General features: G+C 41.3%; 1 protein-coding gene across 2 annotated transcripts in view; it reads right to left on the minus strand.

Moving 5' to 3' along the window:
• GATM (glycine amidinotransferase (L-arginine:glycine amidinotransferase)) overlaps positions 1–15,631 on the minus strand; it is an 18,586-nt gene extending 2,955 nt beyond the window's left edge. Inside the window, exons 1-8 of one of the 2 annotated variants that reach the window (XM_011992105.1) lie at positions 14,741–15,631; positions 12,954–13,172; positions 5,593–5,788; positions 4,326–4,516; positions 2,635–2,772; positions 2,310–2,474; positions 1,054–1,117; positions 158–274 (exon numbers count right to left, since the gene is read on the minus strand). In XM_011992105.1, the coding sequence (XP_011847495.1) occupies positions 158–274; positions 1,054–1,117; positions 2,310–2,474; positions 2,635–2,772; positions 4,326–4,516; positions 5,593–5,788; positions 12,954–13,172; positions 14,741–15,229 (1,579 nt within the window). In that variant the 5' untranslated portion in view covers positions 15,230–15,631. Of the gene's footprint in view, positions 1–157; positions 275–1,053; positions 1,118–2,309; positions 2,475–2,634; positions 2,773–4,325; positions 4,517–5,592; positions 5,789–12,953; positions 13,173–14,369 lie in introns of both variants that reach the window. The other variant, XM_011992104.1, reaches the window with a different exon arrangement.
• Positions 15,632–15,832: the final 201 nt, after the last annotated feature.

Here is a 15,832-nt window from a genome sequence, read left to right on the forward strand (position 1 = left end):
AAAAATACTGACTTTCTGTGAAATAATAACTTGGTGCCTCTAAAAGGAATCAAAATTGAATTAGATAAACCATTTATCAAACCTAGCATGTCATTTCTTTAGTTCTTCTCCTTTAACATTTTCATGTATGACAACATGTTTCATTTGTTGTACATACCCAGCTTTTCAAACATCTTTTGAGTTGGAACTTCATTGGCATCCACCATAACACGTTTTTCATCTAGCATTAAGACATTCATGGAAAGCCATTTGGATGACATCCAGAGTGGATGATCTAAAAACAGCAACAACTGTTAAACCATGTCTGCTATGATTTTGGTTTAAAGCAAGATTTACAAGTGAAGAATATTAAAGTGACAGCTCAATTCTTTCAGTAGTTCACTTTCCATGTGAACGCTTATTTTAATCTTAAAACAATTTATCTATAAATGGTATGAATCAATCTGTACTCATTATACATTTGAATTTCACCCTGTTTTCTTTTAAAAGTCGTATCTTGGCTGGGCATGGTATAATCCTAGCACTTTGGGAGGCTGAGGCAGGAGGATTCTTTGAGCCCAAGAGTTTGAGACTATTGCCCAGAGATGGTGTCTCACTGGGGAACACAGCAAGACACTATCTCTACAAACAAACAAACAAAAAATAACTTGCTGGGCATAGTGGCCTGCACTTACAGTCCCAGCTACTTAGAAAGCTGAATTGGAAAGATCACTTGAGCCCAGGAGTCTGAGGCTGCAGTGAGCTGTGAATGCACAACTGCACTTAAGCCTGGGCGACAGAGCAAGACACAGTCTCAAAAAAAAAAAAGTCATATCTTGCTTTATGTGATGTTGTCTTATTCTGTCTTCTCCTCATTTCATTTTCTATGGAAGAAAAAGTTGCAAACACAAGTCTCAGCCTTTTTCTGATGCTCAGAGTCCCAAGCACCACTTTATACCTTACTGAGGAAACACATTCTCTAAGCTGCTAACATCGGGCTCCTCTCTATAGGCAAAAGATCCTTGGTCACTGAAGTCATTATTTTAGTCTATCAGTGTATGAAAGTAAACATACCGTCTGGGATGATTGGTGTTGGAGGAGTAATGATAGTCCATCCTGCTTTCTTGAAAAGATCAATCTGTAAGACCGAAAAAACCCCCCAAAACTGTTAAATTAACATATACTATTATTATTCTTAGTCTCTAATAACCCTTATCATTAATAATTCTTTTTGAGAAGCTGTCTTCTCAGCTTCCAAAATAAAGAAATTAAAATTTCTAAACATTTGGGTGATTTTGTCTGAATCCTAATTAAAAATGTACATAAAATCCCCAGATTAAAGTTAAAAAGTAACAGAAATATTGAAGCTTTTAAAGACAGTCTTATACTTTTCTCTGGTTTCAGAGTCTTAAAAAACCAAAGATACTTTCCTTAGAAATTCTCATTTTAAAAATTGAAAAATTTCCTATTTAGTTACAAGAAAACAAAAATGTGACTACGTCAAACCCACAGTCCTTCTACTTCTTGTCCATCATTTTGTATCTAGGACCATGGTATAAAGACAGATGTTAGCTATGCATTCTCAAAGAACCATATTGTCCTTAGTGACCTTTTGCAACTCAGCCATCCCTGTGTTCACATACCCACTAACTATATGAATAAATGATAGTAAAATGAAATGAATAAGTAGTCATGGTCATCGGGTCTAAAAATAAAAAACAGAAATGAACAGTGACACAGCATAACAGTGGTTTTTAAAAGTTGTACTGCAATCTTGCAAATAACAGAAGATCACTCATCACCTAACTAGAAGTAGGGGGCTGTGGACAGAAAGTAGGAGGCTGCAGGTGAAAGGGATAGACCAGCTGCAGTTCAGTGGCTCTGCTTCTCCCTACCAAGCAGGGTTGGCCAAAGGGAGCCTAACCCACTGGAGAGGGAAGACAAGCACTGTCCAGTGGCATTGCCCTGCCCATGCAAGGATCATCTTGTCTAAAATTTGCTGCTGTGGAACCACTGTTGCAAGTTATGAGATAATGTCACCCTGTTTGATAAAAATACACACATATGCGCAAATCTGAGACTTTGACAACAGCAAGCAGCCAAAGTCTGATGATCCCATACTAATTATTGTGTCAACTACGTATATTTCTGCATGGCGGACATCTTGTAATAAACCATAAGGAATCCAATGTTTGATCATAATAATGTTGAGTACTGCTGAATCTGTCATTCAGAACCATTAGGAACCATGGAAGTGCTTAAAATAAAAGTGTCAATTATTTTAGTTACTAGATTCTGTTGCTTTTCCAGAGTCCTGAGAAATCTCTTACCTGGTGACATGGTCGGTCAGGGTTGGAAAGCACAGTACCAGGTCCAATGATGTTGAAGGTAGCATCAATATGCATGGGATTGGGATCTTTAAAGGAGATGATATGTACTCTGTAATCTGGAGCAAGATGCCTACGCATCCATTCAATGCCTAGGTAGTTTGTAACCTGAAAACAAAAGAAAGACATACAATCAACAAATATTTGGTTCTGTGTCTAGAAAACTAAAAATATTCAAGGTGAAAACAATTTAGGATGAAAATATTTTAATTTGGAAGTAAAGAATACAATAATATAGTGTGAAATTTCAGAGGCAGCCTGTGTTTACCTGGCTTCTCTGTGCAAAAATATCTTTTCCAGCTCGAATGAAGTCAGCAGCATCAAAGCATGGCTCAAACTCAGTTGTCACAAATTTTCCCTGAGCAGCCAATTTGTGTCTGTCTTCTACAGAGTGGATGGGATAATCCTAATTGGAACAAGAATGAACACAAACAATGCATTGGATCATGAGAAAACTATTTATAAGGCATACAGTACTAAGAAAATTAGTTTAACATCATTTTCCAAAATATTACTACTCAGTTCTAGACTAAAACATGCCTGGGAAAGAAGCGGGTCCATGATAAATAAACCAAAACAACAATAAAACAACAAACTAGCATTACAGTAATTTCCTGATACAGTAGTCCTCCTTTACCCATGATTTCACTTTCCATGGTTTCAGTTACCTGCCGTCAACTGTTGTTCCAAAACATTATTTTAAGAGAAACAGAGACCACATTCACCTAACTTTTAGTAAAGTATATTTATATAATTGTTCCATTTTCTTATTCATTATTGTTGTTAGTCTTACTGTGCCTAATTTGTAAATTCAACTTCATCATAGGTATGTATATATGTATAGGAAAAAACAAAATATATAGAGTTCAGTATCAGCATCCACTGAGAGTCTGAACGTGTCCCCTAAGGATGAGGGGGCACGATGTACTTAGAAAAAAATGGTACATGCCAGGTGAGACAGCTCATGCCTGTAATCCCAGCACTTTGGGAGGCCAAAGTGGGCAGATCACCTGAGGTCAGGAGTTCGAGACCAGCCTGACCAACGTGGTGAAATCCCGTTTCTACTAAAAATACAAAAATTAGTCAGGCATAGTGGCATGTACCTGTCATCACAGCTACCCAGGAGGCTGAGGCAGGAGAATTGCTGGAACCTGGGAGGTAGAGGCTGCAGTGAGCTGAGATCATGCCACTGCACTCCAGTCTGGGCAACAGAGCAAGGCTCTGTCTCAAAAAAAAAAAAAAAAAAAAAAGGGATACAGAGGCAGTAACTGATTCTGAGAATATTCCATGACCCGTACGGAAAGTAAACAGGATGAAGTCATTCTGTTCTTTTAGAAAAGGAATTTGGTCCCGAGCCTAACTCATACCATAAAATGAGATGCCATGTTTCCCCTGCCAAATTTGATTGGGAGTGGCCAAACTAATTCATTATTTCTGTCTTTAAACCCAGAAGCTATTTTGATTTTCAGTTTTTTTTCTATAAAAGATCAAATGGTAACTGATTTAATAAGGGACATACATTTCATTTTACTGTGAATTTGGACTGTAGACCAGGTTCTTTTTCTAGAAGAAGAAAAGTGAACTTCAGTCTAGTGACTTTTCCGGTTCCACTAATGAATAGTGGTACACCTGTAGGCAAGTTTTTCCCCCTCTAATGGAATGATACCACAGTATCATTAGGGTTGTTGTGAAAAACAAACAGGATTGAGGATGTAAATAAAGGGTTTAACCCAGGACCCAGAAGAAGGTAAGCACCAAAAAGTGTTAGCGATTATTTACTATCATAGGATCATTTACTCTTATCATATTCATCATAAAATAATCACTTTTTAAAAATAAGATGATGTTTTCTCTTTCTAAAATGCATAATATGTAAAAGGTATCAGAGAATCTCTATCTTACTCTTTGTAGATCAGTTAGAAAAGTTAGTAATAAGCTAGCCTATTATTAGGGACTCACCCGGTCATAAAGCTCATCAGCCATTGTGGGCTTAGGAGCTGTTGTCCACTTGGCGCCACGGTGGAAGTAGTCTTTGATAATTGACCTGTACGCTCGGTACTCAAAGAAGCGTGAACGCCATGCCATGGGAGCCTCGATAATCTCATTGCCCACAACTATCAGGATGTCTCGAGGCATTGCACTGTATAAACCTGTCAGACCAAAAAATTCCATGACAACTTCAGCAGTGTTAATTTCCAAGACAAAAAAGGTCTATATAGGGCTAGGCGCAGTGGTTCATGCCTGTAATCCCAGCACTTTGGGAGGCCAAGATGGGCGGATCACTTGATCCTGACCGGGCTGGTCAGGAGTTCAAGAGCTGCATGGCCAACATGGTCAAGCCCCGTCTCTACTAAAAGAATACAAAAAAAATTAGCCAGGCATGGTGGCATGTGCCTGTAATCCTAGCTACTCGGGAGACTGAGGCAGGAGAATCACTTGAACCAGGAAGCCAAGGCTGCAGTGAGCGGAGATTGTACCACTGCACTCCAGCCTGGGCAACAGAGTGAGATTCTGTCTCAAAAAAAAAAAAGTCTATATAATATGACCTCTTCTTTTGGTTAAAAAAACTAGTAAAAATACATGTGTATATGTATATATGAAAATGGCAAAAAATTTGAATAATACATACTAGATTGTTCACATGAATTCTGTGTGGTGGTAAGGAAGCCAAGAAAAAAAAGAAAAGAAAAAAAGTGAAGGAATAAAGTCTTTGTACAAAGAGATGTTGAACCACCAAGCTTTCACCATTTGTAAGCTCCTTTCTTGCTATACAGAAACAGAGCTCTTAAAGGACCATCAGCATCACAAGATAAAAACTGAGCCAAGGATCAATCTAAAACTAGAAATTAGAACAGTGACCTAAGGCACAAGAACAGTCATGCAGCAATGTCAGTTAAAAATAAAATGGAAATGTTTCTATTCCCCTTTTAATTTCTGTTCTTGAGGAAAATTAAATGAATCCACTGTTCTTATGTAAGGAAATGACTATAAAGTTTAGGAAAATTTGTTATTTCACGAAGATTCCACTAGATGGAATGGAGTTTAGAATGTATACATCTTAATCATATCAACATGGACCAAACCATTCCTAAATAAATCTTTAAAGTTTTCAAGAACTAGCAAAGCAAAGGACTCTCCAAGAAATTTTTTGGAGCTTTCCCCCGACACATTAAGAAAGACACTGAAAATTCAGACACTGGCAGTTTAGTTATCTGACATCACTTACCCGTAGACTCAAAATCAGGAGTTTTATACTTCAATGACCAGTCAATGGGGTCAGGCCTCCTCACTGTCACTCCTTCCATTTTTAAAATATTGCACATTTCTTCAATTTCAGTAACAGCCTTTTTCAAATGATCTTTGGGAAAATAATGCCCTCCATGCTTCTGGTAAAATGGCCAGTACTTTTCATATGTGTTGGCCTGGAAGTAGAAGCAAATAAACCCAATACTTACAGGAGAAAAATACAGCTCATGATAGGTTTATAGGCAGTAAACAGCTCTTTGTATAAGGTATTGGAATTGAGACTCCAACCACGCCACGTTCAGTGCTGATTCCTAGCATTGAGCACAGATGCTCTCTGGGCAGACACTCAGTATCTGTTGAATGAAGAACTCTAAAACATCTTGATGTTTTGAGGTCTTTTGCTCCTTCTGCCTGAGATCTCATGCCCAACCACTAACAGCATGTTTACCTTCAGACAGGCTTGGAATCCTCTTGGCCAGTTTTTTTTTTTTGCCACACTTTGCAGACAAAACAGGACATAGCACTTCTACCAGAGAGCCTCAATAAAACGGAACAAGAGAACACACAAACTAGCATAAGAGAATAAAAGCACTTATACTAAGCCAAAACCATGGGTTATCCATGCATCTCAGAATTCTGTCTGGAAAATAGCACCTCAAGATATTTTGTGAAGGGAAAAAAAGATATTTAGACCCTGTTAAGATCAGGAATATACTTTCAAATATGCTTTATTTATCTTTAAACCCCATCATTGGTCAGGCATAGTGGCTCAGCCTGTAATCCCAGCACTTTGGGAGGCCGAGGCGGGCAGGTAGCTTGAGGTCAGGAGTTCGAGACCAGCCTGGCCAACATGGCGAAATCCCATTTCTACTAAAAATTCAAAAATTAGCCAGGCCTGGTGGCATGTGCCTATAGTCACAGCTACTTCAGAGGCCAAGGCAGGAGAACTGCTTGAACACAGGAGGCAGAGGTTGCAGTGAGCTGAGATCGTGCCACAGCACTCCAGCCTGGGCAACAGAGCGAGACTCTGTCTCAAAAAAAGAAAGGAAAAGAAAAGAAAAGAAAGAAGGAAGGAAGGAAAGAAAAGGAAGGAAGGAAGGAAGGAAAGAAAGGAAGGAAGGAAAAGAAAAGAAAAGAAAAGAAAAGAAAAGAAAGACAGACAACAAAAAAACCATTATTGATTTTCCCGTTCAACAGAATTAACACTTGCCAAAATTGTGTAACAGTGCAAATATGCCTTTGGTAATTCCCTGTCAAAATGCCTCACACCAACCACACCTCTCCTTTTTCTAATCCATTCAGCTCTTACATCTTTTCGAGTCTTTTTGTCATAGAAGAAAGTGATATGATAAGCAAATTCACAAATTTTTAATAACTGAAAAAAAAATTTAGAAAGTTTCCAGGGCTATATGTATTTTAGAAGACTACCAAAGAGAAAACATTTGAATGCTTTAAAATGGCTCAATCAGTTTGCTAAAAATTATTGTTGAATAGGGTAGGTGCAACAGCTCTAAAATATTGTTTTGTTTTGTTTGAGATGGCGTCTCACTCTGTTGCCCAGGCAGGAGTGCAGTGGTACTGCACCCTCAGCTCACTGCACCCTCCGCCTCCCACCAGGTTCAAATGTTTCTCCTGCCTCAGCTTCCTGAGTAGCTGGGATTACAGGTGCAGGCCACCACACCCGGCTAATTTTTTGTATTTTTAGTAGAGACAGGGTTTCACCATGTTGGCCAGGCTGGTCTTGAACTCCTGACCTCGTGATCCACCTGCCTGAGCCTCCCAAAGCGCTGGGATTACAGGTGTGAGCCACTGTGCCCGGCCAAAATATTGGTTTTCAAACATGTAAAAATCTAGACATATTCTGCATTCAGATTGTTTTCCAAATGTCTAAGTTCTCAGTCAATTTGCATAAATACATTGGGAAATGTACATGATGCATCTTCCCATTTTTCAAGCTACAGGAAGCAGAACTCCAATCAGAGAATCCAGACTCTAAGAAAAAGTCTTGAACCTTCATCAAAAGATTAGCAACGCAATGTACATTGATATATTTTAAGTTTAAAAATGTTTTAAATGTTTTAATTTAAATTTTTGTTTAAAAATGTTTAAAGCAGGTATTTTTAAAATGTTTATTTATATAATTGATGAACTGACCAACTATTAGTCCTGACCATGTCAGATATGAGGGTCTCCACCATCAATCAGATAATTAGGGTTATCAATAAGTACTAGAAAGAAGGTGTAAAACTTGGTAATGGGCTCAAGTGTGTCAGAATGTGTCTACTTTAGCTGGATATTCTCATTTGGTTTCCCAGCAATCCTATCAAAGAAACAGGGCAAGCTCTCATATGCTTATTTCACATGTAAGGAAAGAGGCTCTGGCTGGTCACATGCTTGCCAACTATCTGGACAAGCAGGACTAGAACTCAAGTTCTCTGACTGTTACTTGAAGAGTGTCCCTAATACATCATGGGACTTGCATGTTATACTGGTTTGAACACTTCTAACTAGATGTGCAAAAACTTTTAAGACTGGAATTGCTTAACAAGTTCAAACTGTCCCAATGGCTTTTACTCATCAAGACTGACCAAATGTCTAGATATTTAGCTCTTTAATGTCAAAGACAGTATCTTTTCTAGATTTTGTGTCTCTACTTCCATTTTTATCTCAGTCTGATAAATATCAAATATATGAAAGTGGACCCATCTCTTTTAGTTCAATATCCAAGTTCACATCAGTTACACTGGAACCCAGATTGGTGAATAAGGAGTAAGCCAAGAAACAGGTCTTTAGAAAAACTGAATGATGCCAGTGAAACTCGTAGAGGCTGGTAAACAAATGTCCATAGTCAAATTTGGCCTACTGCTTGTTTTTGTAAATAAAGTTTTATGGGAATGCAGGCACATTCATTTGTTTACATATTGTCTATGACTGCTTTTGCACTACAATGGCACAGCTGAGAGCTGAGTAGTTCAACAGAGACCGATGGTCTGCAAAGCCTAAATTACTTATTATCTGGTACAAAGATGAAGTTTGCTGACGCCTGGGGTCTGAATCATTAATTAGCTTTTACTAAGGTCTATAGGCAAACAGCAGGCTGAATTTCTGGCCTATGAAAAATGTTATCAGCATTAAACATTTTATAAGACCAAGCTACCCTTTCAAAAAACAAAATAAAAGCACTCCACTGTTTTCTACTCCTAGGAATTTCTGCAACAGCAACCAGAAAGAGGATAATAATGACTCTTTATATTCCTCTCAGATACACGCTGGTACTACTCATCCATTCACCACTTCCTCCTTCTCATGCCAGGCACATCTCCTACAATCCACTAGGGACAAGAAGCCTTTGAAAATTTAACACTGGGTTACAGGAGATGCAGAGTTATGCAGTCTCACTAGACTCATTCCAAAGTATCCTCCGTGACTATTTGTGCAGAGTGAAACTTGCTTTGATAAATTAAACTTTCCTGGGAGAAAAAGGTTATTTGAACAAATGTGAATTTTTCTTGTAGAGTTTATAATCTGGCAAAGGTTGGGCAAAGTACAAATGATCAGGGCACAATACATTTTACAAGAGATAGCTAGAAATTGTTTACACTTCCTTTATAACCCTGCTAAATGAGCTAGCAATCATTTACCAAGTTGTCTGCAAGATAATGAACACTATATTAGATACTTAGCATATGATGTTTATAATAATCTGTTGCAAAGGTATGTCTGCATTCCTTGAACCTTTATACTCTTTCAAAGCCTAAAACCCTTTGCAACGGTTTGCCAAGTGAATTTTTAAATACTGTCTTTGGAAGGCTAAGAAATGACAACAGAAATGTATTTATCCAGCTGTAAGCTTATATTACACTAATCTTGATTAATCTTGTATTTTATAAAAGGTCCTTTATTAAGGGCTTTACTTTTAAAAAGACAAAAGCAAAGCAAAAAACATATTTGAGGCTGGGCACGGTGGCTCACCCCTGTAATCCCAGCACTTTGGGAGGCCAAGGCGGGCAGATCACGAGGTCAGGAGATAGAGACCATCCTGGCTAACATGGTGAAACCCTGTCTCTACTAAACATACAAAAAAAAATTAGCCAGGTCTGGTGGTGGGCACCTGTAGTCCCAGCTACTCAGGAGGCTAAGGCAGGAGAATGGTGTGAACCTGGGAGGCGGAGCTTGCAGTGAGCCAAGATTGCGCCACTGCACTCCAGTCTGGGCGACAGAGCAAGACTCTGTCTCAAAAAAAAAAAAAAAAAAAAAAAATTGATAGCAAATATTTACCATATTTTGCAGAACAAAAAGTCACAGAGCTTTAAAAAATTATGCTTCCTAACAATTATGCTCCACATTCCTTTCCTTAAAATTTCTCTAGTACTTATATCTTCCAACATCTTCTGCTCTGATTGCCTATAGACAGTTTACTACATTATTTTTTTTTTATTATTCCTAAACTGATTAATATATGTCATTCTTCTTTACTACAAGGCACGGCCTTGCCTGCTAGGATCCATGCATATCTTGGATTTACTTTCTTGTCCCTCAAAACCAGGCTTAGCACATGGCATGAAACAGAAATAACCGTTATTTCCTGTCTAGAATCAAAGAGAGAAAGAGAAAGAGAGAAGAATAAACAAACAAAAAGAACCAGACAAATGAATGAAATCAACACTGCTAATGTTACTGGTATATACAACTATTATACCCCCAAAGTACCTTTGGAATGTAATTGGCAAACTGGATCCATACAACTATAATAAGTTGTTGTTTTGTTCTTTAAAATACTTAACATGTAATCTTTTACCTTTAGATTAATCCTTAATTCTGTTAGGTAGATAGCAAACCTCTTAGTATCTTCATTTTACAGTGGCCCAGAAAGCTGTGGAATCTTGTACAAGGTCAAATAACTGATTAACCGAGACTAGCTATCAAGCTTTTATCAAATACCTAATTAATCCCAGACTCCCGACTTCAGCATAGTACATTTTCCACAAGCCCATGAAATGACTAAGTCTAAAGTCATAAATCAAGTGACAAAGAACTCAAAATTATGTCTGAGAATTCTGATTCTGTAAAATCACATGATATGAAAGTCTATCATTGTAAAGACAAGTAGAAGGATAAATTATTGCTTGGATTTAAATTGTAATTCCACCCAATTAAAATGGTTAGGCGATGGGACTTTTCAAGGAAAGACTTAAGAAGACTATGCCTTTTAAAAACATGTGGATGGTGTATAAATTAATCTTCTCACCAAATTCCAAATATCAGAACCAAAGACAATTTCAGAACAATTAGAAGTTATTACTTTTTCTATTTCCCTGTCTTCCTGGTCTAACTCAGGAGTCATTTTCTTCAAGAGGACTTCTTAACTGGCCAGAACTTGGTCACTTCTCTTTCCTTAGCTTTCCTGACACTTCAACTGCCTTGTCAGTCGATTGGAATAAGATACTTGGTCTTCGTTTCTATGTGGACATCATATTTCTTCAAATAGAAAGGAAGATCTTTTACATTAATACCTCTAGAGCCCTGGTACATCGTAGGCAATATTTCTGAAGACCACGAAAATGCTGTTACAGAACTTCTTTCCTCAGTCCACTTTACAAATAAAAGTGTAAATATTCAGGAAAAATTTAAGGACATTAGAGATAGATTTGTAACCCATTATTAATAGGAGTCTAGGCTGTGTCTACAATGTGGATGGTGGTCCCTTAGATATGGGACCCTTATGCAGTACAGAACCTGAACACCAGCCCACAGAGGCCCTGGACATAAGAATATTACAGATGAAAACCACTAGGAGTTTTTGTTTGTTTGTTTGTTTTTGAGACGGAGTCTCGTTCTGTTGCCCAGGCTGGAGTGCAGTGGTGCAATCTCGGCTCACTGCCTCCTGGGTTCACGCCATTCTCCTGACTCAGCCTCCCGAGTAGCTGGGACTACAGGCGCCTGCCACCATGCCCAGCTAATTTTTGTATTTTTAGTGGAGACGGGCTTTCACCATGTTAGCTAGGATGTTCTCAATCTCCTGACCTTGTGATCCTCCCACCTCAGCCTCCCAAAGTGTTGGGATTACAAGTGTGAGCCACAGTGCCTGGCCACCACTAGGAGTTTTTAAAAAGGGAGATGTTACTTGTTGCCAGGGAAATTCTGGAACACTTTGTGAAAGGTGTCATTGAAGCTAGGTGGTAGTAGGTTTAAACTACCTAGTTTAAACAGACTAAAGGGCACAGGAAGATGGGTGGAAGAGACTTAGGTAGGGGCAAAGATGCAGGGCTTGTGAAGAAACAGTGAGTAGTCTAGTTTAGCTGCCTTATATGGTTGTCTTATAAAGTCTGCTGAAAACCAGGGTGGGATATTAGAGGAGAGAGGGACTTGACCAGAAATGAACACTGCTAATCTGCTGTACTAACAGATGAGTCAATAACTGGAATGGGGAATCCTGGAAATGCAGACAAGAGCCAGAGGGAAGGATGTTGAATACCATGAGGACTTTATCCTGAGCAATTCGGGGTGGGGGTGGGGAGGGGGTTGGCTACCAAAGTAGAGGAGGAAAAGAAGCAGGATGAGAAACATGATCACATTTGAGTTTTAAAAAATCACTTGGATTGCAGCTGCAAGGTGGTTTGGTAAGAAGAGTGAGTAGCAGTGACCAGTTAGGAGTTAACTGCAATAGTCCAGACAGCAGATGAGCGCCCAACCATTAGGAAGAGGCAAAGCAGAGGGATGAGGCAAGATTCATTTTGACAAAAGCCTTGTTAAACCTTGGAGAATGGATGTGGAGGACGCCACATAAGGAGAAATCAAAGATGATTCTTTTATGTTTTAGCTTGATTAAATAGGAATGCCAATAATTAAAAGGAAGGAATGAGAAGGGGTCCACTTTAGCAGGGTGGCTGGCAACTGAACTCCAGATGTGCCAAGTTTGAAGTCATGTGGCAATATGCCATAAGGAGTTTAACTTGTTGATCTGGAAGGAGTTCAATACAGAGATACGGACCAGAGAGGAGGTGGGAGGGGCAGCTGTGAGAATGGCTAAGAGAAGGGGGCTGAAAGTAATATTCTATTCAACCTTGGCATTACAGGCTGTGACGGAAGAAGATCTGAGGAGAAGAGAAAGAACTATTATTCCCAGAAAAGCTCTCTTAGATTCCAAGGGGAAGAGTTTCAGGAAGGAAGCAATTATCACTGGTGTCAACAGTGTCAAATACCACAGAGGTGTCAGGTAAGATAACTTAGAGTTAGTCACTGCATTGACAGGTCTGAGAGTAAACTGAAGGGAAAGCAGGCAGAGGGTAGCAGCAGCAGGTGAGGAGGGAACGCACTTTCAGACATGTGAACAGCCTTTACCTTCACCTCGATGGTGAACGGCGGAACACAGGCATTTTCTGCTCTGCCCACTATCACTTCCTCTAAGGGGTCCCATTCGTTGTAAGAAGAGACAGGGCAGTCCTTGGGCAGAGGTTCAGTGGCCTTGTCGTCAGCTGCAAAGGAGTTCCGGGAGGAAGCCGTAGCTGCCTGGGTGCTCTGGAAAGTTCGCTGCACCCATCCCGTCAAGGTTCGTCCAAGCTTCCAAGAACAAAGAAAACATTATTGTATTGCATTGCTCTATCAGTACTTGCAGAGAGAAGGAAGTGGAGATGGGGTAAAAATCCAGCATAACATTGCCACTTAAACCCCTTTAGAAGAGCGTAAACCAAGATGTTAACAATGTGTAGGTGGGTAGTGGGATTACAGATAATTTTTTTAACCCTCTTGTTTATCTACAAATTGTCTTATCTATTAATTGCTGTAACTCTTTAAAACTCCTCAGAAGACCGTGTCCCCAGCGACCATACACCCCCATCTTTATCTCAGAATGCAATTCCTGCACTCAAGCTTTAAGCAACTCTTTTGCAGATGGGTCAATCCTCCTCTCAGAAAACCACAGACAGCTGCTCTAAAACTTCCCGCCAGTCCCAGCTGAGGATGGAACCTCCTTTTCCCTCAAGTATCAAAGGTTACCAATATTAGGCATTTTATTTTATTTAATTTTATTTTATTTTATTTTATTTTATCTTTACAAATGAAAAGGTGGAAACATTTGTAAAGGACCGTATCTTTCAGAATAGCCAGCTTCAAATCAAATTTTTTTCATCTTTGACATACACTTCGCATTCTTTGGCACTTCAATTCTAAGAGTGAGCAACTGCCATCTGCTCCATTTTACAGATGGTCCACAGTACCCTAGCCAAGATCAGGATTAGCCCAGGCGTAAATTCAAACAACTAAAAAGGAGATCTAAAAACTTCAAAAGCCTTTAAAAAATGCATGGCCTATAAAATCTAGAGCAGGGAGGGTCCCTCAACCCCTGAGTAAACCTCAACCCCCCAAATCTCTATCCTGCTCTGTTAAAAGCCTTAGGAAGTGGGCAGGAGGGGAACTCGGGTGGAGGCAGAAGCAAGACGGAGAGTGGCAGCTGTTCAGGAACCAGTTGCTGGGGGGAAGCCAGAATGTCGGAGCGATTCCAGTCCTAGGAGCAAGGGTCTGCCGCCAGGGCAGCCGAAGGCGGGGAGCGCAGAAACTCTGCTTACGGGCTGCACTCGCCAGACTCCTCTCCAGACGTGGGACCGCATATTATACTTGGAGTGAATCTGGTCGCTCGCTCCCCGTCCCTGATTCCCACTTTGCTTGTCTCTTCTCCCCATCCATCCACCCCACACGCATTTTCCAGAAATCTCCCCCAACTCGATGCCCACTTAGGCTACTGAACCCCAATAACGCCACCCTTTTACTAAGAGGAGCCTCCGTCATCCCAGCCCCTTGCTCCGAGCGGGAAGCTTGGTGCAGCGCACCAAGGTCCGGTAGAGGACCGTGGGCCAGCAGGCCGCAGACGCGGAGACAGCAAGTGGACCCCAAGGGGTGGAGCCGCAACGCAAGTTCCCCCCGACCCGGGGACGCCGCCCAGCTCCTGGAGCCTGCAAAGGCTCTTGAAGCTGAGCTTCCCAGAGATACCAGAAGGGACACTCTCGTGCAATTCTGGCTGGGGAAAGCGAGGGAAGGCGGCGGCTCTGTGGAGGGAGCGAGCGGGTGCTCCACGCCACCCTCAAGACCGAGTGAGTCACGCGGCCGCCAGACGAGGCCGGTGGCGCACGCACCCGAGACCCGATGTAGTGCACCGCCTCGGCGCCGCGGCTCCCGCCGCGCAGACACCGCACCCGCAGCATCGCCCCGACCCGGCTGGTCCACGCACGGAATGTTCCTGGCCTGGGCCGCGTCGGTCCAAGCCTCCCCGAGAGCGCGCCCGGAGCGTGATGGGCGGGTGCGCTGGGCCCGCGGCCTTTTGTAGCCGCGCTCCGCCCCGGCCGCCCCCCGCGGCCCCATTGGCTGCCGGGAACAGGTGGTGGGGCCAGCAGAGCGCCCCGAATTAGGAACTGTTGGGAGGCGCCGTGGCCGCTGGCTCGAGCCTCCGACGCTTGCCCTTTTTTAGCCAGCGGGGCCACTGACGTCTTCTGTTGCACGCCCGGACCTGGACCCCGACCCGAGCGCCGCAAGAAGGCCCGCTGGAGTCTCGCGCACCTGGGCAGGACGCGACTTCCGACGACGTGACAATGGTCTATGCATATATTAAGTGAATATTTGAGCATTTAAATGTGCAGAGCGTGAGTACAGTGTTACATACGAGCACGGACCCAGTCACCTCATTTTTCGGTAAACGAAACCACCTAAAAATTAGGTGGTTTCTTAGTGCAACATCGGGTGTGAGACTGCAGAAAACTAAGTCTGGAAGTTGGGCCATTTGCTCCCCGGGGAGGTAGTGCTTTCCTTCCACTACCCCGTCGGGTGTTATTTGGAACACCTGGCATTTCACATGGTTTTTGGCCATGTGCCCCTGGCTTGAGAAACTCCGATATGAAAATCGATAAGTGTGGGTCACAAATAAGGAAGGACGGCAGTTTCGTTCCTTCCATTTCATGTTTTAAATTTTTTGTTTCAACTTGATTAGGATTGTTTTTTAGAAAAGTATTTTCCCTCACTGTGCAGTCTTAATTGCTGTGGATTTGTGCAAAGCTAGAGAACTCAGGTTAACATTTATCTCCTAGTAGGAAAGGAGGCAAGAGATTTGAGTATTTCATTTTTGTACTTACAGAGTTGTAACTATTCATTTTTGATGAGCTATCTTTTTAATTTTGGTATCTCAAGCTTGTTTTCCAGAGTTCATGGATGGAAAGCAACAGACAAGCAGATGG

Source organism: Mandrillus leucophaeus, unplaced genomic scaffold (assembly GCF_000951045.1).
Source record: "Mandrillus leucophaeus isolate KB7577 unplaced genomic scaffold, Mleu.le_1.0 Scaffold402, whole genome shotgun sequence".
NCBI lineage: Eukaryota > Metazoa > Chordata > Mammalia > Primates > Cercopithecidae > Mandrillus > Mandrillus leucophaeus.